This window comes from Entelurus aequoreus, linkage group LG25, assembly GCF_033978785.1.
Source record: "Entelurus aequoreus isolate RoL-2023_Sb linkage group LG25, RoL_Eaeq_v1.1, whole genome shotgun sequence".
NCBI lineage: Eukaryota > Metazoa > Chordata > Actinopteri > Syngnathiformes > Syngnathidae > Entelurus > Entelurus aequoreus.
The window spans coordinates 4,015,129-4,037,973 of record NC_084755.1 but is presented as its reverse complement, the minus strand read 5'-3'; the positions used below and the strand labels follow the sequence as shown (position 1 = coordinate 4,037,973).

Here is a 22,845-nt window from a genome sequence, read left to right as displayed (position 1 = left end):
AAAACTAAAAATCATCTTTTGATATGATGTTTTTAGTCCATAAGTACACAAACGTGTACTTCATGTGTAGTGACATGCCCATTTTTATTTTTACTCTTTTTTTCCCCAAATTCCATTGTATGTTATACTCTTCTGCCACCACCAGATGGCAGTATAAGTGTCCACATAAGCGGCCATAAGACCCCAATTCAGTAGTGTACACAATTTTTGGAAATAAGAGCTAAAAGGTGCTGTCCACGCATGTGGCCACTAAGGCCTTTAGAGGTTAAATAACCACATGGCCTTTTGATAAGCCCGCTGACACAAATCCACCAAGCATAAAGCTCACGTGAGCCTTTTTAAACCTTTTTTGGATGTAAATTAGAGAATACGCCCTCTGCACTCACACTTCAGTAGGTACTTCTAAAATTCCACCTAATGAGAGCCAGGGTATATATAATATATACATATACTTAGACTATTTTGCTACAAAAGGATAAAATATTAAAAATACATCACAGTATGACACAGTCTACATTCAACTACAATAATTACATAAACTGATATATTATAATTACATAAACTGATATTAACATTAATAATATATACATACTATGCAAAATATAAAAAAGCTTGTTGTGAAAAATGAGTTGGAATTTCTCAAGTAAAAGGTCACAATTTCACAAGAAAAACTTAGAATTTTGGCAGTATTATAATAAAATTCATGATTTTACTCAACGCAAGTCAAAATTTGACAAGACAAACTAAACATTTGTGCAATATTATGATAAAAGTTGGAATTTTACTCGATAACAGTCGCAATTTTAGAAGAACATTTTAAAATGTTGGCAATATTATAATCATAATCGGAATTTTACTTGGCGAAATTATGACAAAAGTCATCATTTTATTCCAAAAAAATGTCACTATTATACAAGAACAACAAAAAAATGGGCAATATTGTAATAAAAAAATCAGAATTTTATATGTCACCATTTTGCATTAAAAAGTAGGGCCGATAAATGCGTTAAAATGTAATATCGGAAATTATCGGTATGGTTTTTTTTATTATCTGTATCGTTTTTTTTTGTTGTTTTTTTGTTGTTTTTTTTAAAAAATTAAATCAACATAAAAAACACGAGATACACTTACAATTAATGCACCAACCCAAAAAAAACCTCCCTCCTCATTCACACAAAAGGGTTGTTTCTTTATGTTATTAATATTCTGGTTCCTACATTATATATCAATATATATCAATACAGTCTGCAAGGGATACAGTCCGTAAGCACACATGATTGTGCGTGCTGCTGCTCCACTAATAGTACTAACCTTTAACAGTTAATGTTACTCATTTTCATTAATTACTAGTTTCTATGTAACTGTTTTTATATTGTTTTACTTTCTTTTTTATTCAAGAAAATGTTTTTAATTTATTTATCTTATTTTATTTTATTTTATTTTTTTAAAAGTACCTTATCTTCACCATACCTGGTTGTCCAAATTAGACATAATAATGTGTTAATTCCACGACTGTATATATCGGTTGATATCAGTTGATATCGGTATCGGTAATTAAAGAGTTGGACAATATCGGATATCGGCAAAAAGCCATTATCGGACATCCCTATTAAAAAGTAATCGTTTTACATAAAAAATATTGCAACAGAAACAGACAGAATATGAGAAATTGTTCCCAATTTTATAAATGACAAAAATAACATCTCTCATTAGGTTGTATGAGTGTACCTAATGCAGTGTCCTGTGAGTCAAGCCTCACGTTCATCTGTGATTCAGTCGTTGGTGGAAATGAAGTGGGATGAGTGAGAGTAAAAAGGTTGGTTGTAACGTTAGATGAAAGCAATGTTCTGTTAGGTGCATGAATGGATGATTGAAAAAAATAGTGAGGGAGGAAAAAAAAAAAAAGCAAACACACATAAAAAAAAAGATTCAAATCAAGGTAAATCAAGTCTCACCACGTCAGCACAGAGCCACTCCTCTATGTCATCCATGACAGAGGACTGCGATACAGGGATCTACGGAGCAAAGCCATGGACAAACCGGGGAGCCCAGCCCACAAAAGCCACACACAACACAAACACAACCACATCATCACACAATGATAACAAATAATCACTGCACACACACATGAAGAAATAAAAAGAAGAGGAATCATAGCAAAAAACAAATAAATCATAGAACACCAAAAACCAAAATCCATCCCAGGAAGAGGAGTTGTCATGTGTTTTGTCATTAGCTCTGTTGTGCTGACAAGGCCTATACAGCTACCCGCTAATGGCAATTATTCCACATGATTAAGGAATTAGTATCACTTCAACCTAATTAAGAGATGGATTGGATGAGGAAAGCAGTGACAAGACACACAAACACAAGATAGTGATTGTGAAGTGACACCAAAGTGTGATCATATTACGCCTATACTGGCTCACCTGCACTGGCTTCCTGTGCACTTAAGATGCGACTTCAAAGTTTGACTACTTACGTATAAAATACTACACGGTTTAGCTCCATCCTATCTTGTTGATTGTATTGTACCATATGTAGCGGCAAGAAATCTGCGTTCTAACAACTCTGACTTATTAGTGATTAGAGCCCAAAAAAAGTCTGCGGGCTATAGAGCGTTTTCTATTCGGGCTCCAGGACTTTGGAATGTTCTACCGGTAACAGTTAGAGATGCTACCTCAGTAGAAGAATTTAAGTCCCATCTTACAACGCATTTGTATACTCTAGCTTTTAAATTAGACCAGTTGATCTGCCGTTCTGGGGGGGGTGTGGACCGCTCGTCTGTGCATCGGTTGGGGACGTCTCTGCGCTGTTGACCTGTCTCTGCTCGGGATGGTCTCCTGCTGGCCCCACTATGGACTGGACTCTGACTATTATGTTAGATCCACTATGGACTGGACTCTCACTATTATGTTAGATCCACTATTGACTGGACTCTCACTTGAGACACTTGTGATTTAGGGCTATATAAATAAACATTGTTTGATTGATTGATTGATATTATGTTAGATTCACTATGGACTGGACTCTCACACTATTATGTTAGATCCACTATGGACTGGACTCTCACTATTATGTTAGATCCACTATGGACTGGACTCTCACACTATTATGTTAGATCCACTATGGACTGGACTCTCACTATTATGTTAGATCCACTATGGACTGGACTCTCACACTATTATGTTAGATCCACTATGGACTGGACTCTCACTATTATGTTAGATCCACTATGGACTGGACTCTCACTATTATGTTGGATCCACTATGGACTGGACTCTCACACTATTATGTTAGATCCACTATGGACTGGACTCTCTCACTATTATGTTAGATCCACTATGGACTGGACTCTCTCTATTATGTTAGATCCACTATGGACTGGACTCTCACTATTATGTTAAATCCACTATGGACTGGACTCTCACACTATTATGTTAGATCCACTATGGACAGGACTCTCACTATTATGTTAAATCCACTATGGACTGGACTCTCACACTATTATGTTAGATCCACTATGGACTAGACTCTCACACTATTATGCTAGATCCACTATGGACTGGACTCTCACTATTATGTTAGATCCACTATGGACTGGACTCTCACACTATTATGTTAGATCCACTATGGACTAGACTCTCACACTATTATTCTAGATCCACTCGACGTCCATTGCACCAGTCGCCCAGGGGGGGGTCTCCACATCTGCGGTCCCCTCCAAGGTTTCTCATTGTCCCATTGGGTTGTCTTTTTTCTTGCCCTGATGTGGGATCTGAGCCGAGGATGTCGTTGTGGCTTGTGCAGCCCTTTGAGACACTCGTGATTTAGGGCTATATAAGTAAACATTGATTGATTGATTGATTGATTGATTGATTGATTGATTGATTGATTGTTTGACACCCAGGTTGTCGCGCGTGTGTGTGTGTGTGTGTGTGTGTGTGTGTGTGTGTGTGTGTGTGTGTGTGTGTGTGTGCGTGTGTGCGTGTGTGTGTGTGTGTGTGTGTGGTATATAAGCTTTTAGCTTCTACAGCATCCTGAAACTCAACATAGTGAAATCTCATTCTAGATTTAACGAATAAGAGCATGAGAAGAAAATAAGAAGAATATACACCACAAGTTGTATGAAATAAGGGAATCTGTATTCCAGCCTCTCTAAATGTGTTGTCAAAGTGAAAAACTTTTTTTTTTCCACTTTTAGTTGTTTTAAAATATATTTTTGGTATTTGTACTTTTTTTTTTTTTTAGTGTAGCAATATTAACTGGCAGCACGCCAGCCAAATCTAGACAGTGAAGGACATCAGCCCGCCCATGAGTTAGGTCCAAAATTTAGCACCATTTCACATTTAGACAGCAGATTTCTACTAACACCAGAGCAACGTCAAATAAAGAATCTTGGAATATTGTTTTTGCAGTAGGTGCTTAAAAACAACACAGTGCTTTTATCATATAGAGCAGGGGTCACCAACCTTTTTGAAACCAAGAGCTACTTCTTGGGTACTGATTAATGCGAAGGGCTACCAGTTTGATACACACTTAAATAAATTGCCAGAAATAGCCAATTTGCTCAATTTACCTTTAACTCTATGTTATTATTAATAATTAATGATATGTATCTTTGTGGAAACACTGATCATCTTAATGATTTCTCACAATAAATATATATAGAAACAGATAAATATCAATATGCAACATTTTATTTTTATATTTTCTTTAAATGCACATTTTTCAAATTGAACATTTTCAATTGATCACTTCTAAGACAGTCTTGTGAAATCACAATATCTTATTTTAACTAGGTAGCCACTAACATTTTTGAACAAATCATGAATTACTTTGCACCATGTTTGTACAAATAATAACTCATGTAAAATACAAAAGTCAACTCTCAAATTTTTAAATAAATCATGTCACACTTTGAACTGGACACCAAATCTGTTATATGTTTCTTTGTCAGTTAGTGAAGACCAAGTCTTTAAAATATTTTCTTGGATTTTCAAATTCTATTTGAGTTTTGTCTCTCTTAGAATTAAAAATGTCGAGCAAAGCGAGACCAGCTTGCTAGTAAATAAATACGATTTAAAAAATAAAGTCAGCTCACTGGTAAGTGCTGCTATTTGAGCTATTTTTAGAACAGGCCAGCGGGCTACTCATCTGGTCCTTACGGGCTACCTGGTGCCCGCGGGCACCGCGTTGGTGACCCCTGATATAGAGGATCTAAAACTAGGGGTTTTGCACAAAAGTGTTATATAGAGATTTGCAGTACGCCTGTAAAAAATAACAACGCACTCCTATCTCATACAGGATCTTTACTCTGACCTGTGTATTGTGTTTTGTTTTTTTTTGCTTTGCTTTGTTTTTTGAAGGACTTTTTAAAAAAAAAAAGGCAGAGCACTCCTGAAAATGTGGCCCCAGTAAGAATTTTCTACAATAACCTTACAACACTGGCCCAGAGTTGGTGGGCGTAGTCGGCTCTCTTGGTTGCTCCTGTCTCTGGCCATGCTCCCCCTCCACCCCAGCGGACGATGGCGTGGACAACCGCAGAGACCACTACAGTGTATATGTTTTTGTTGTTGTTGTTTTACTTTTGTGGCTGTGTGTAAGCAGTGGCTGGTTGCATCAGCTCGGCTCTTTTAATGTCTTTAATGTCCTTTGTGTTCTTTGATGCTTCCCTCTTACACACATGTTTATGTGTGCTATGGCTATGAGTTTTTTTCCCCTTGGCCTCTCCAGTTTCTCACCATTTTTGTAAGGGGCGCCGGAAGTTGGCAGACCCGTCAGCGATCCTGTTCTGTCTCCCTGTAATGTTTGTCTGATTTTGAATGGGATTGTGCTGAAAATCTTAATTTCCCCTCGGGGATTATTAAAGTATTTCTGATTCTGATTTTAACAGTGCTTATGCGGTACGTACCTTAAAAGTAGACATCGCCTAGTTTATAAAGGATCTTTGACCGTTATCTATTTTTTGCAGTAGGTGCCTAAAATTGCTGACTGCCTTTTTTGGAGTAAGAGCTAACACAGGCTAATTTTTTTAGGGCAGTACATCCTTAAAAACCAAAATAGAGCCACATTTTCCCCAGAGTAATTTACCGTATTTTTCGGACTATAAGTCGCAGTTTTTTTCATAGTTTGGCCGGGGGTGCGACTTATACTCAGAAGCGACTTATGTGTGAAATTATTAACACATTAACATAAAATATCAAATAATATTATTTAGCTCATTCATGTAAGAGACTAGACGTATAAGATTTCATGGGATTTTGCGATTAGGAGTGACAGATTGTTTGGTAAACGTATAGCATGTTCTATATGTTATAGTTATTTGAATGACTCTTACCATAATATGTTACGTTAACATACCAGGCACGTTTATTTATGCCTCATATAACGTACATAGGGATGATACTCGAAACCGGTTTTCCCGGTTGTTTGATAAGAAAAGAACCGAGTCCTCGGACTCGAATCCCTTTTTGAGAACCGGTACCCGTTATCGAGACCACTATAGTAAAGGAAAAGAGTTGATTCTTTATTCGAATCCCGTCCCGACCAGAAATGCTCCGTGGGACATCACAAGAAATGACGTCACGTAGCTCAGTCATTAGGCGCAGATAGCGAAAGCAGGAAAACAATGGAAGGGAAAAAGCGCTCCAAGGTGTAATAAAGTTCAAAACAAAAGCTATAATCCATCGAATAACTTTACTGAGAGATTTTAGCAGGGTAAAACACATGACGAACACTTTTACGACCAACCGGAAACATAGCAACCAGGCTAGCAACGCACCTCCTTTACGGCAGCTGTCGCAACGTTCTTAAAACAACCGCAGCACATACATATATATACAACATATCTCCCTTTTTGAACTTTTGTTTTTCTTTCCTTGTAAACAAAACAAAATCACACTGTATATGTGTTGTCTGTCTAATTATAAATAATGCAGACGAGGCGTGTTGGCTGAGTTCTTGACGTTTACTTTCACAGCGTGGCAACATGCAACACTTTTCGGGGCTACCGCGCATGCTCGTAACTCCCGTTGCATGCTGGGTAGTGTAGTTGTTATATTCCCTAGCTCATAACATTTTTCCCCCATAAAGAAATAATGTTAACTCAATAAAGTGTATTTCTTTTTTTAGCTTTAACTTTTCATTTTTTAGCATTGTAACCACATTTGCAAACAACTTTTCTCTTCATAGAATTTTCTTTCAATAAAGAAATAAAGTGCAAAAATGTCAAAGCATCATAACAAACAGTTATGTCAAATAGCAGCAGAAGTGCACTTTTTGGAGAGCTGTATTATTTTCAGTTTTGTGCCCAAGGGACTGATTTTATTTAACACTATATTATTATTTATACACCTATAGTGATCACAGAGACAGCTTGTTTTTGTGTTACTGTATATATTTGTTTCTCTGAAAAATCCCACTTAATATACTTTGGGTAACAACAGTCAATATTTATTTATTTTATTTAATTTTTTTAGGTGGGTAACAGTCAATATTTATTTATTTATTAGATTTTATTTTTTTATTATATAATAAAAGTGAGCTTTTGTTAAACCAAATATTGTGTGTTTTTTTCCATATACAACAACCTATCTGGACTCGATAAGAGAATCGATAAGGAATCGGTTCGATAAGAGGATTCGATAATAGGCTCGAACTCGATAATTCCTTATCAAACATTATCCCTAAACGTACACTTATTCAGCGTGTTGTTCACTATTCTTTATTTATTTTAAATTGCCTTTCAAATGTCTATTCTTGGTGTTGCCTTTTATCAAATAAATTTCCCCAAAAAATGCGACTTATACTCCAGTGCGATTTATATATGTCTTTTTCCTTCTTTATTATGCATTTTCAGTCGGTGCGACTTATACTCCGAAAAATACGGTACTTTAGTAACACCAGAGCACTGTCATATAAAGGATCTTGGAATAGTCTTTTTGTAGATGGTGCTTAAAAACATTCGAGCAATGCTAAGAACATCAAGGGGCTTGTGTCTTATACAGAATCTGTCACTTTGAAAATGTGGCACCAGAACAATAGTTTTAGTGTCCTACTGAAACAAAATGGATCTAGGAAGATGATGAAATCAAGTGAAAGGTTGAGTAATGGCCATTTGCTCCCTAAGGGAAAGGGGAGATTAAGGGGTAAGGTGTCAGTACCAACATCTATACTAGACATGAAGTTGGGAGAGGGAAGACTAGTTTCGGGGCTGGAAATGAACAGCTGTGGATTATAGATGAGGCCAAATGAAACAGGTGGTAATGTCGGGGTGGGATTAGGAGGAGGACACACTAATGATGGAGTCCTCACCATTCCTTGGGTAATAAGCCAGCTGTCTATGGGCAGCTCCTGATCTGCTGGGTTATCATCCCCTTTTACCCTCAGCTGAATCAACAACAGAAATACACCTTAACTCAAAGAGAAGACGCAGGTACAGAACAGGCAAGAGGCCAAGGCTAATACGCGAGTAGAGACTCTTGAAGGAGGACAATAACAGGAAGGAACAGGAGGTTCACTTTGTCAAGATGGAAAAAGAAAAATAGAGGGTGCGAACAAATGCATCTTTATGATGTATATGGTACCTGACATTGCAAATGAAAGAAAACTGTGTATGTCTGAATGTGTATTTGGAGGCACATACACTATATTGCCAAAAGTATTTAGCTAACCTGCCTTGACTCACATATGAACTTGAAGTGCCATCCCATTTGTAACCCATAGGGTTCAATATGATGTGGGTCCACCTTTTGCAGCTATTACAGCTTCAACTCTTCTGGGAAGGCTGTCCACAAGGTTGCGGAGTGCGTCTATAGGAATTTTCCACCATTCTTCCAAAAGCGCATTGGTGAGGTCACACACTGATGTTGGTGGAGAAGGCCTGGCTCTCAGTCTCCGTTCTAATTGATCCCAAAGGTGTTCTATCGGGTTCAGGTCAGGACTCTGAGCAGGCCAGTCAAGTTCATCCACACCAGACTCTGTCATCCATGTCTTTATGGATCTTGCTTTGCGCAATGGTGCACAGGTCACGTTGGAAGAGGAAGGGGCCCCGCTCCAAAATGTTGGGAGCATGGAATTGCCCAAAATATTTTGGTATCCTGGAGCTTTCAAAGTTCCTTTCACTGGAACTAAGGGGCCAAGCCCAACTCCTGAAAAACAACCCCACACCATAATTCCTCCTCCACCAAATTTCACACTCGGCACAATGCAGTCCGAAATGTAGCGTTCTCCTGGCAACCTCCAAACCCAGACTGGTCCATCAGATTGTCAGATGGGAAAGTGTGATTCATCAGTCCAGAGAAGGCGTCTCCACTGCTCTAGAGGCCAGTGGAGACGTGCTTTACACCAGTGGTCCCCAACCTGCTTGAAAATTTGTCCCATGTACCGGGGGGGTAGTAAAAAAAAAAAAAAAAAAATTTTTTTTTTTTTTTTTTTTTGTCATAAAGAAATACAATCATGTGTGCTTACGGACTGTATCCCTGCAGACTGTATTGATTTATATTGATATATAATGTATATATTGTGTTTTTTATGTTAAAAATAATAATAAAAAAAATAAAAAAACATTTTTTTTTTTCTTGTGCGGCCGCGGCCCGGTACCAATCGGTCCACGGCCCGGTGGTTGGGGACCACTGCTTTACACCACTGCATCCCACGCTTTGCATTGGACTTGGTGATGTATAGCTTAGATGCAGCCAACTTGACTTTGGAATATTTAAGAGCGAGAAATTTCACGACTGGATTTGTTGCACATGTGGCCTCCTATGACAGTTCCATGCTGGAAATCACTGAAAGCGGCCCATTCTTTCACAAATGTTTGTAGAAACAGTCTCCATGCCTAAGTGCTTGATTTTATACACCTGTGGCCGGGCCAAGTGATTAGAATACCTAATTCTGATCATTTGGATGGGTGGCCAAATACTTTTGGCAATATAGTGTATATCAAAACATGACATGCAGCTCTCCCACATGGACATAACTATTGGGACACCTGGTCTTTAGGAAGAAAACCAGCCACTATTTTTGGGATGCATTTCTACAAGCTTTTCACATGTGTAAAGTTTCAGACTTAACTTAAAGGCCTACTGAAAGCCACTACTACCGACCACGCAGTCTGATAGTTTATGTATCAATGATACAATCTTAACATTGCAACACATGCCAATACGGCCGGGTTAACTTATAAAGTGCAATTTTAAATTTCCCGCCACACTTCCGGTTGAAAAAGCCTTCGAAGGATGACGTATGCGCGTGACGTAGCCCGAGGAACAGAGGTATGCCTTCTCCATTGAATACAATACAAAAAAGCTCTGTTTTCATTTCATAATTCCACAGTATTCTGGACATCTGTGTTGGTGAATCTTTTGCAATTTGTTTAATGTGAACAATGGAGGCTGCAAAGAAGAACGTTGTAGGTGGCTGTAGCAACACAAGGACCACTTACTCGGATAGCAGACGCCTAGCCGATGCTAGCAGACGCCTAGCCGATGCTAGCAGACCCCCCGCACGGATGATCTGGTGACGTCCTTCGTCGCGCCGTCAATCGCTGGAACGCAGGTGAGCACGGGTGTTGCTGAGCAAAGCAGATGAGGGCTGGCTGGCGTAGGTGGAGCGCTAATGTTTTTATCATAGCTCTGTCAGCTCCGGTTGCTAAGTTAGCCTTAGCGTCGTTAGCAACAGCATTGTTAAGCTTTGCCAGGCTGAGATCTATTAACCGTGTAGTTACATGTACATGGTTTAATGGTATTGTCGATATTCTGTCTATCCTTCCAGTCAGGGATTTATTTATTTTGTTTCTATCTGCATTTGAGACAGATGCTATCACGTTAGCTCATGCTAAAGATGCTAAAGAGCTTCGTCGATGTATTGTCGTGGAGATAAAAGGCACTGTAATGTCCATTTCGCGTTCTCGACTCTCATTTTCAAGAGGATATAGTATCCGAGGTGGTTTAAAATACAAATCCGTGATCCACAATAGAAAAAGGAGAGAGTGTGAAATCCAATGAGCCATCTTGTACCTAAGTTACGGTCAGAGCGAAAAAAAAATATGTATTTCACTGCATTCTAGTCCGTCACTCTAACGTTCCTCGTCCACGAATCTTTCATCCTCACTCAAATTAATGGGGTAATCGTCACTTTCACGGTCCGAATAGCTCTAGCTGTGTTGAAAACAATAGGAAAATATGAGGGAGTGAACAACTGACAACGTCACGCTACTTCCGGTAGGGGCAAGGTTTTTTTTATCAGAGACCAAAAGTTGCGAACTTTATCGACGTTGTTCTATACTAAATCCTTTCAGCAAAAATATGGCAATATCGCAAAATGATCAAGTATGACACATAGAATGGATCTGCTATCCCCGTTTAAATAAAAAAAATTCATTTCAGTAGGCCTTTAAGTGATTAAGTAGTGTGTCCCGATATCTTTGTCCACATAATGCAATGTGTGTTAAACAAAAAAATGTGAAATCTGTTCCGCAGCCAAGTGGGGAGTGTAGAACCATTATTAACACACCTCTTTTGAGTTGACAACAGCGCACAAAGATGGTGGCTGTGAACATTTCAGTATTTCCGACCGCCTTGTGAAGGTGCATGTGTGCGAAAGTTTTCCTAACCAACAGTCGAATGCACTCACCCCTCCTGTGTTTTGCTGTCTGACGTCCAGAGCCGAGGCCAGACCGCCCAAAGCCTGAGGGTCCTCATATTTGACACTGTGCACAACAACAAACACAGATCACAAACACAGATGGAGCCGCTTCCCCTCAGTCGCTAACCAAAACAAAGCTGTTTGGTTTATAACTCAAATGACACACTGATGATTCGATGCACGGCAACAATGTACTGCATGAAGAACTATGTGTTGATGAGCCAAAAATGAATACTTCCATACTAGGAACGTGTCGTGCTGTCCCAAATCGATACATTTACCGGAAATGACGATCACCAAATCTTATACGTTCTAATTTATGAATGTTTAGTGCAACATCTGCACTGCAAAAACTGAAATCTAAGTAAGATTAAATATCTCAAATAATATTTGCTTATTTTCTGTCTGATAAGGTAATTCTTCTCACTAAGCAGATTTAATGTTAGAGTGTTTCACTTGTTTTAAGGGTTTTGGTCCTAAATGATGTCAGTAAGATATTACAGCTTGTTGCTGAGATGTTATGACCTATATTGAGTAAAACATGCTTGAAACTAGAATATCAATTGTTGCAAAGCTGTGTCATCAACACTCACAAGTAGAGATGTCCGATAATATCGGTCTTCTGATATTATCGGCCGATAAATGCGTTAAAATGTAATATCGGAAATTATCGGTTTCGGTTTTTTATTATCAGTATCGTTTTTTTTTGTTTTTTGTTGTTGTTTTTTTTAATTAAATCCACATAAAAAACACAAGATACACTTACAATTAGTGCACCAACCCAAAAAACCTCCCTCCCCCATTTACACTCATTCACACAAAAGGGTTGTTTCTTTCTGTTATTAATATTCTGGTTCCTACATTATATATCAATATATATCAATACAGTCTGCAAGGGATACAGTCCGTAAGCACACATGATTGTGCGTGCTGCTGGTCCACTAATAATACTAACCTTTAACAGTGAATTTTACAAATTTTCATTAATTACTAGTTTCTATGTAACTGTTTTTATATTGTTTTACTTTCTTTTTTATTCAAGAAAATGTTTTTAATTTATTTATCTTATTTTATTTGATTCATTTTTTTAAAAAGTACCTTATCTTCACCATACCTGGTTGTCCAAATTAGGCACAATAATGTGTTAATTCCACGACTGTATATATCGGTTGATATCGGTATCGGTTGATATCGGTATCGGTAATTAAAGAGTTGGACAATATCGGCATATCGGATATCGGCAAAAAGCCATTATCAGACATCCCTATTGAGGTTAGCTAATTTTACTTGTTTTGGAAAGTCTTGTTAAGCCAAATTTTCTTGTTCTATTGGCAGATAATTTTGCATAGTTCAAATAAAATACCCCTTATTTTTGTATTTTCTTGTTTTTAAACACTGACTTTTTGCAGTGTATAACCCTAAATCACAAGTGCACTGCAAAAACTGAAATCTAAGTAAGATTAATTATCACAAATAGGGGTGATATTTGCTTATTTTCTGTCTGATAAGATCATTCTTCTCACTAAGCAGATTTTATGTTAGAGTGTTTTACTTGTTTTAAGGGTTTTGGTCCTAAATGATGTCAGTAAGATATTACAGCTTGTTGCTGAGATGTTATGACCTATATTGAGTAAAACATGCTTGAAACTAGAATATCAACTGTTGCAAAGCTGTGTAATCAACACTCACAAGTATAAAACTACTTTTTTAAAGTAATCATTTCTTACTTCAAGCATTTAAAAAAAAATCACGAGTGCATATCATTATGTCAAGATAATGGCACTAGCATTTACTTAATTTAAGAATATTTTTCAACATATCGAGCAAAAAGGTCTTCTTTTTTTTTCTACCAAGAAAAATGCACTTGTTATTAGTGAGAATATACTTATTTTAAGGTATTTTTGGGTTAATTGAGGTTAGCTAATTTTACTTGTTTTGGATTGATTGATTGAGACTTTTATTAGTAGGTTGCACAGTGAAGTACATATTCCGTACAATTGACCACTAAATGGTAACACCCGAATAAGTTTTTCAACTTGTTTAAGTCGGGATCCACTTAAATTGATTCATGATACAGATATATACTATCATATATACTATCATCATAATACAGTCATCACACAAGATAATCACATTGAATTATCTACATTATTTACAATCAGGGGTGTGGAGGGGGGGGGAGGATATGGACAGCAAGTAGTGGACATAGAGAGAGAGAGAGAGAGAGAGAGAGAGAGAGAGAGAGAGAGAGAGAGAGAGAGAGAGAGAGAGAGAGAGAGAGAGAGATCAGAAGGCATAAGAAAAAGTATCTGCATTTGATTGTTTACATTTGATTATTAGCAATCCGGGGAGGGTGTTAGTTTAGGGTTGTAGTTGCCTGGAGGTGAACTTTTATTGCGGTTTTGAAGGAGGATAGAGATGCCCTTTCTTTTATAACTGTTGGGAGCGCATTCCACATTGATGTGGCATAGAAAGAGAATGAGTTAAAACCTTTGTTAGATCGGAATCTGGGTTTAACGTGGTTAGTGGAGCTCCCCCTGGTGTTGTGGTTATGGCGGTCATTTACGTTAAGGAAGTAGTTTGACATGTACTTCGGTATCAGGGAGGTGTAGCGGATTTCATAGACTAGGCTCAGTGCAAGTTGTTTTACTCTGTCCTCCACCTTGAGCCAGCCCACTTTAGAGAAGTGGGTAGGAGTGAGGTGGGATCTGGGGTGGAGGTCTAGAAGTAACCTGACTAGCTTGTTCTGGGATGTTTGGAGTTTAGATTTGAGGGTTTTGGAGGTGCTAGCGTACCAGGAGGAAAGTCTTGACAAGCCGAATTTTCTTGTTCTATTGGCAGATAATTTTGCTTAGTTCAAATAAAATACCCCTTATTTTTGTTCTTGTTTTTGAACACTGACTTTTTGCAGTGTGGGAACTGACAGTGCCAGGGCCAGCATTAGGTGGTGGCCACCAGGGCTCAAGCCACGGATGTTTTAGGAAAAGCCTTCAATCTGAATTTTAATTTTGTGAAGGAAAATAAATATCTCGGAAGTAAGGTGCAGTACTGGAGTTCAACAGAGAGGCAGCAGCTGCGCGAAGTAGCCTGCATACAGTCTACCTGCGCCTCTCCTGAAGAAGAAGCGCTTCAGCAGATAAGAACGAACTTTCGTTGCATTAGCTCGTTGTAGTGCAGGATAAAAGAGCAATAAGGTGCAGATATAAATAAATAGATAAAGATAAATATATTGCACTTTTGCATAGCATCCCCGTTTATGGATGTATGTTATATTGTCTTTATATTCCAGCCACTTAATCCATTTTTGGGGGGAATTGAGGGGATTATTATGATGCGTTCAAGAGTCTTATGGCCTGAGGGAAGAAGTTGTTACAGAACCTGGAGGTTCTGCTACGGAGGCTGCGGAACCTCTTTCTACCTACTCAGTGGCCTAGTGGTTAGAGTGTCCGCTCTGAGATCGATAGGTTGTGAGTTCAAACCCCGGCCGAGTCATACCAAAGACTATAAAAATGGGAGCCATTACCTCCCTGCTTGGCACTCAGCATCAAGGGTTGGAATTGGGGGTTAAATCACCAAAAATGATTCCCGGGCATGGCCACCACTGCTGCTCACTGCTCCCCTCACCTCCCAGGGGGTGAATAAGAGGATGGGTCAAATGCAGAGGACAAATTTCACCACACCTAGTGTGTGTGTGACAATCATTGGTACTTTAACTTGAACTTCTAGAGTGCAGCAGTGAAAACAGTCCTTGGTGGGAGTGGGAGGAGTCTATACAGATTTTCTGAGCCCTGGTCAGGCAGCGGCTTTTTGCAATTCCCTGGATCGGAGGAAGAGGAGTCCTGATGATCTTTTCCGCCTTCCTCGGCGGAAATGTTCCAAAGTTTTTTTAAACAAAAAGTGCCCCGACAGATTGACAATGGCTGTGAAGAAACGGGTAACGGTTCAGGTTGGTAAATATTATTTGAAAACTATACGACATTACTCTGCTGGTTTACCAAAAGTCATGGTCGCGATCCGTCATGGGAGTTTTGTTGTTTGGCATCCATTTCATTGTAACTTTTGTTTTCAGCGCTGATGAGCTCACCTGCCACAGTGCGGTGATTAGATGACTCAACTGACTGTTGAGTTGATTGTTTCCTTCAATGTTCATGTCAAACATTGCCAAATGCGTGTTGCCTAAATGTAAGCTTTTGGTTTTTCCACCCCTGATTGCTGCTTCAACCACGTCAGTGCTTCCCCATTTCACTTCTGTTTGGTGCCTAATAAAAGAAACTTCTGCTTGTATTTCGCCTACCATCTCTTCATCCTGGTATCACGCAAAAAAAACAAAACGCAACCATGTGGTTGGTATTGTGACAATTAGGGTACTAAGTAAGTGAATGATAGCAGGATAATGTTGCAAACATGTTTTGTGGTTTACAAAGCTTGTTTTTATTGACTGTATAAAAATATAAAATGTTCTCTCCAGAGTTACACTACCGTTCAAAAGTTTGGGGTCACATTGAAATGTCCTTATTTTTGAAGGAAAAGCACTGTACTTTTCAATGAAGATAACTTTTAACTAGTCTTAACTTTAAAGAAATACACTCTATACATTGCTAATGTGGTAAATGACTATTCTAGCTGCAAATGTCTGGTTTTTGGTGTAATATCTACATAGGTGTATAGAGGCCCATTTCCAGCAACTATCACTCCAGTGTTCTAATGGTACAATGTGTTTGCTCATTGGCTCAGAAGGCTAATTGATGATTAGAAAACCCTTGTGCAATCATGTTCACACATCTGAAAACAGTTTAGCTCGTTACAGAAGCTACAAAACTGACCTTCCTTTGAGCAGATTGAGTTTCTGGAGCATCACATTTGTGGGGTCAATTAAACGCTCAAAATGGCCAGAAAAAGAGAACTTTCATCTGAAACTCGACAGTCTATTCTTGTTCTTAGAAATGAAGGATGTTCCACAAAATTGTTTGGGTGACCCCAAACTTTTGAACGGTAGTGTATATTAGAATAATCTAAAAAAGCTTGGATAATAATCATTTTGCTTCATTAAAGCATATTTATTTACAAGTGTATTCCAGTGATTTGTGTCTGCTTTAAGGTGGTAAGAATTTGAGAGTTGAGATGCCCCAGATCTCCAATCCTAAATTTAACCCTGGAACTGCATTTTAACGTACTGTACTTCTCAATGTGAACATTGCGCACTCAAGGTGTTAGTAGAGAAATGTGTCAATTGAGATACAAACGCTGTATGACTGGAATATCCAATTGGATAACAACTCAAAAAAGTAGGCATACTTCTTACGCTGCTCAGCCAGAGAGCTGCTCCTAGTCTGGGCAAACATGTCAAAGTCGTCTTGTTTGTGGCTTGGTAGACTGGCAGAGCCCACATCTGCAATAAGGTTGGAAGAAGTGAAACAGGTAAGTAAAGCGCAGGTGTGGAATATGTACAGTTAAAGAAATATGGAATATCCTACCCTAATACCCTACTGTGCAATATTACCCTTCGAGTGCAATACATCCGACACGGATTGTTATCACTCCGGTACTCTTGTCTTGTTCTGTATATTGTACAGTATTTTGTATATTGTTTTGTATATTGTACAGGATTGCTTATTATTTTTATTGGATAGTAGTCTATTTATTTCAATTCTTAGTTTTATCTTGTGTAATTTATTTTTATCCCATATTTGTTGCCACTACCGCACCTTAAATTGGAGTGCTTAATCTCGTTATATGCAAAAATAATGACAATAAAGTCCATTCTATAATTTAAAACATTTGTATGCTTGTACAACACTTAAAACCTTTACCATATCTGTATGTGGAATTTAAATTATGGTATGGATTAACCCAGGGGTCGGGAACCTTTTTGGCTTAGAGAGCCATGAAAGCCAAAAATTTTAAAATGTATTTCCGTGAGAGCCATATCATATTTTTTAACACTGATTACAACTAATCGCGTGCATTTTTAAGTAAGACCAACATTTTTAGAGTATAATAAGTCTCTTATTCTTTTTAATAACATTGTTATTCTGAAGCTAACCAATAATAAATAAAATACTTCTCACCATTTTTGCGACTTCTTGAACGGGTGCGGTAGAAAATGGATGGATGGATTAAAATGCATGAGAATGTTTTATATTTTGAACGTTATTTTTCACATTGTGATTACCGGCGGAATTATTCATTACTTATCGTGTTAAGCAATGTCAGCTAAGATTTAGTCAGATGCAGTCATCAAAAGAGCCACATCTGGCTCAAGAGCCATAGGTTCCCTACCCCTGGATTAACCAAAGAAATCCAACAAAGCACCAATATGGTTCACTTTAAGAGACTGTTCAAACTACAAGTGTTCACAAAAATACACAGAACAATAATTACGATGAACATTTTGAACCCTGTTTTTATTTATTGAGACAAAGATTATTTATGTATCTAATATTTGTTTACTTACTATGGTATATTATTTATTTATTATTATTATATTATTATGTTCTGTTACAGAGAACAAGGAAGTAGGATAAAATTGCTATGGTATGAAAAGGGGTAGGATTAAATAAACTCTGCTTCTTCCTACTCCTTTTTGGACGTGCTGTAATGAAACAACTGGAAATGTGTGATGCATTAACAAATAAACTGAAACAGAACTGAACTGAACTGAAAGACAAAATAATGCAATAAGTGAATAATTAGTAAAGATGGGTATTGTCTACATTTTCACTGATACTACTCTAGTACCAAATCGGTACTTGAAAAATAGTGCCGTGCTTTAACAGTGATTAAAAAATTTAAAACCAATACATTACTATTCTTTTCAAATTGTACGACATTCTGTTTGAACGGACTAGCAATTGAAATACTTAATTTATATAAACTAAATGATAACTAAGTAATACATTCAAAAATACGAAACATTTACAAGAAATTGTCCTAATTATTGCAGCAGTACAGAACATATTGACGCTCCTAATGGGAGTTCGTGAATGCAACCTCGCTCCCTGTAACCGTCATTGTGCATCAAAGACTTCAATTCGTATGAGGAAGTGCTGGTTTGTTGCTTTGGCACCTGGCTCTGTGTTATGAGGGTTGCTGTTGGCGTGTTAAGGTTGGCAATAAAGTTAATAAAGAGCGTCAGACTCTGTGTCGGGACGCTACATTACTAACAAGATTGTACTTGTTCAATATTATTGTTGCTGGTGGCTGAGTCTGCATTTATTTGGCACTGAAATTTGGCACAAAAACATACTTTTTTCTGTCTGGTTACTACAGTGTGTTTCTATGCCCATCCCTAGTAATTAGATAACATTGTCATAGTAGAGAACTTTTAAAATAGCTGTCAAATGTCTTTGAGCTGTCTTTTAAAGGCCTACTGAAAGCCACTACTAGCGACCACGCAGTCTGATAGTTTATATATCAATGATGAAATCTTAACATTGCAACACATGCCAATACGGCCGGGTTAACTTATAAAGTGCAATTTTAAATTTCCCGGGGAACTTCCGGTTCAAAACGCCTTTGGAGGATGACGTATGCGCGTGACGTCGCGAGGTCCACGGAAGTGTTTGGACCCTTTTGGACACAATACAAACAGCTCTGTTTTCTTCGACAAAATTCCACAGTATTCTGGACATCTGTGTTGGTGAATCTTTTGCAATTTGTTTAATGAACAATGGAGGCTGCAAAGAAGAACGTTGTAAGTGGGATCGGTGTATTAGCGGCTGGCTGTAGCGACACAACAAGGAGGACTTTGTTGGATAGAAGACGCGCCAGCGGCGAACTCACCTTGACTTCCTACGTCTCCGGGCCGCCGACCGCATCGTCGATCGCTGGAACGCAGGTGAGCACGGGTGTTGATGAGCAGAGGAGGGCTGGCTGGCGTAGGTGGAGCGCTAATGTTTTTATCACAGCTCTGACGAGGTCCCGTTGTTAAGTTAGCGTCGTTAGCAACAGCATTGCTAGGCTTTGACAGGCGTCGAATACACATTAACCGTGTATTTACATGTCCAGTGTTTGGTTCGGTGTCTCCTGATAGTAGTATTGTTGAACTTCTGTCTATCCTTCCAGTCAGGGATTTATTTATTTTGTTTCTATCTGCATTTGAGACAGATGCTATCACGTTAGCTCATGCTAAGAGCTTCGTCGATGTATTGTCGTGGAGATAAAAGTCACTGTTAATGTCCATTTCGCCTTCTCGACTCTCATTTTCAAGAGGATATAGTATCCGAGGTGGTTTAAAATACAAATCCGTGATCCACAATAGAAAAAGGAGAGAGTGTGGATTCCAATGAGCCAGCTTGTACCTAAGTTACGGTCAGAGCGAAAAAAGATATCTCTTGAACTGCATTCTAGTCTGTCACTCTAACGTTCCTCATCCACGAATCTTTCATCCTCGCTCAAATTAATGGGGTAATCGTCACTTTCTCGCTCCTAATATCTCTCGCTCCATTGTAAACAACGGGGAATTGTGAGCAGCACTACCGCTTGTGACGTCACGCTACTTCCGGTAGGGGCAAGTTTTTTTTTATCAGCGAGCAAAAGTTGCGAACTTTATCGTCGATTTTCTCTACTAAATCCTTTCAGCAAAAATATGGCAATATCGCGAATGATCAAGTATGACACATAGAATGGATCTGCTATTCCCGTTTAAATTTAAAAAATTCATTTCAGTAGGCCTTTAAGCTCATACTTTCCTAAGAACCACTGTTCTCTGCAGTGGACAATTGTGTTTTACATAGCATGTCTACTTTTTTAACAAAATGTGTAACTCTGACAAAAGAAATAGATCAAAAACAAATGTCCACCGTAGAGGACACTGGTTCTCAGGAGGATATGCATTGAGTCAAGGTGTCTTGATAGAGTGCGGTCATCCCAAATCCAACATGGATGTTCTTACCAAGGCCTGCCATTGCAGAGGAGAGTGCGGCTGCACCAGGGCGATGGGCTGGGGAGGCAGTGGCCCCCCCTGCAGTACTGTGAGGGGGCGAACTAGACGTGATTTTGGGTGAGACTACAGCAGGGGAGCCTGGACCAAGGTCTATCAGGTTGTCATCTGTGGCCTCAGTCAACATCTGAGAGAAGACAGGCGGGACATGTCAGTTTTTCAGTTAATTAGAAAGCAAAGTACACTATATTGCCAAAAGTATTTGGCCACCCATCCAAATGATGAGAATCAGGTGTCCTAATCACTTGGCCCGTATAAATCAAGCACTTTTAGGCATGGAGAAAGAATGGGCCGCTCTCAGTGATTTCCAGCGTGGAACTGTCATAGGATGCCACCTGTGCAACAAATCCAGTCGTGAAATTTCCTCGCTCCTAAATATTCCAAAGTCAACTTTATTTATTAAGACAAGTGAAGAGTTTGGGAACAACAGCAACTCAGCCACCAAGTGGTAGGCCACGTAAACTGACAGAGAGGGGTCAGCGGGTGCTGAAGCGCATAGTGCAAAGACTTTCTGCACAATCAGTTGCTACAGAGCTCCAAACTTCATGTGACCTTCCAATTAGCCCACGTACAGTACGCAGAGAGCTTCGTGGAATGGGTTTCCATGGCGAGCAGCTGCATCTAAGCCATACATCCCCAAGTCCAATGTAAAGCGTGGGATGCAGTGGTGTAAAGCACGTCGCCACTGGACTCTAGAGCAGTGGAGACGCCTTCTCTGGAGTGACGAATCACACTTTTCCATCTGGCAATCTGTTGGACCAGTCTGGGTTTGGAGGTTGCCAGGAGAACGCTACATTTCGGACTGCATTGTGCAGAGTGTGAAATTTGGTGGAGGAGGAATTATGGTGTGGGGTTGGTTTTTCAGGAGTTGGGCTTGGCCCCTTAGTTCCAGTGAAAGGAACGTTGAATGCTCCAGGATACCAAAACATTTTGGACAATTCCATGGGATGGCACGTCAAGTTCATATGTGAGTAAAGGCAGGTGGCCAAATACTTTTGGCAATATAGTTGTCAGAATAATTGTATCTAAGTTATCACAAAACTTTGTGTTGCAATGAGTTCCCGGCGAGAAGACAAAAGCTGTCTTTGATGCTACCAAGAAGAAGGCTTGTAAAAGTCCACTGTGTAGGATGGGAAACAACATGAAGTTGTTCCGTTTCTTTGATGTATTGTAATCCACAGATTTTGTCTTGACCCGAGAACTACAAAGCGGAGAGGAAGCAGGACCAGACTCCCCTCCAGGCGACCTTTTCTTTGAACTGTTTGTAATCAAAGGTGATGGCTGTTTACGACCCCCCTCCCTTAGAAGCAGCTCTTGCCATGTAATCAGGGAAAGTCCAAATAAAAGAGGAGGCGTACAATCTTTCGTCAGAGCGTGGTGACACTGTACAAGGGTACAGGTGTACGCGTTTCTCCTCATTGAGCAAAATTTTATTCTGTCTCTGTTTGATTCCCTGCTTCTTGTCTTGTTTAAAAGATGTCATCAGTGTTTGAACCTGACAATGGTTTATGTCGATTTGGGCACTGAGACAATATTACATCATCAAAACACAACTGGAAAATTATAGGACTGGTTGCACAAGTCAGCTCAATTACGATTTTGGGGTGACGATTCAATTCAGAATCAATTCTCGATTTAACACGATTGCCGATTGTTGCAATGTATTATTTTGTATATAAATTACAATAAAACTTTTTCAGAACAGATTACAGGTAACAAAAGCTCCTTGTGCAGCAAGTAAAGACAGATATGGCAGAAGAAAAAATGTTAAAAAACGCTGAATTTCCCCCAGGGATCAATAAAGTACTTTCTATTCTATTCTATTCTACTAAAAACGGATTCTTGGAACATTTTGATCCAATTCAGAATCGTAATAAATACGAATCGTGTTTTGGATGTGAATCTATTTTTTTCCGCACCCCTACTGAACATTGCAGCAAAGTCCTACTTGCCTCTGTCAGCTAGAACACAAAACAAACAGACATAGCACAGAATCATCAATAGAATGCACTATCACTCCTCTTGCACAAGACAAATGTACCCTCAAAAATATTATCCAATTCAGTATTATCTGAATCACATGATAGTTGCTGTTAAAGGTGGTCTCATAACCCTACTGGACTTGATTTGACTGTATTTTAACACAGTAAAGACACAAATGTGCGCACTCTTAAACATGTAAATAAACAACATTAAGAGTGTTTGAGTAGTTGATGACAACACCCACCCCTTTGTTCTGAGCTCCCCTTCCCGAC

General features: G+C 38.9%; 1 protein-coding gene across 1 annotated transcript in view; it reads right to left on the bottom strand.

Annotated features, from left to right (window-relative positions):
• Positions 1–22,839, bottom strand: part of LOC133642893 (TOM1-like protein 2) — a 28,605-nt gene extending 5,766 nt beyond the window's left edge. Inside the window, exons 1-5 of the mRNA XM_062037308.1 lie at positions 22,818–22,839; positions 20,543–20,717; positions 16,945–17,038; positions 11,638–11,713; positions 1,956–2,015 (exon numbers count right to left, since the gene is read on the bottom strand). Of these exons, the coding sequence (XP_061893292.1) occupies positions 1,956–2,015; positions 11,638–11,713; positions 16,945–17,038; positions 20,543–20,717 (405 nt within the window). The 5' untranslated portion in view covers positions 22,818–22,839. The remainder of the gene's footprint in view (positions 1–1,955; positions 2,016–11,637; positions 11,714–16,944; positions 17,039–20,542; positions 20,718–22,817) is intronic.
• Positions 22,840–22,845: the final 6 nt, after the last annotated feature.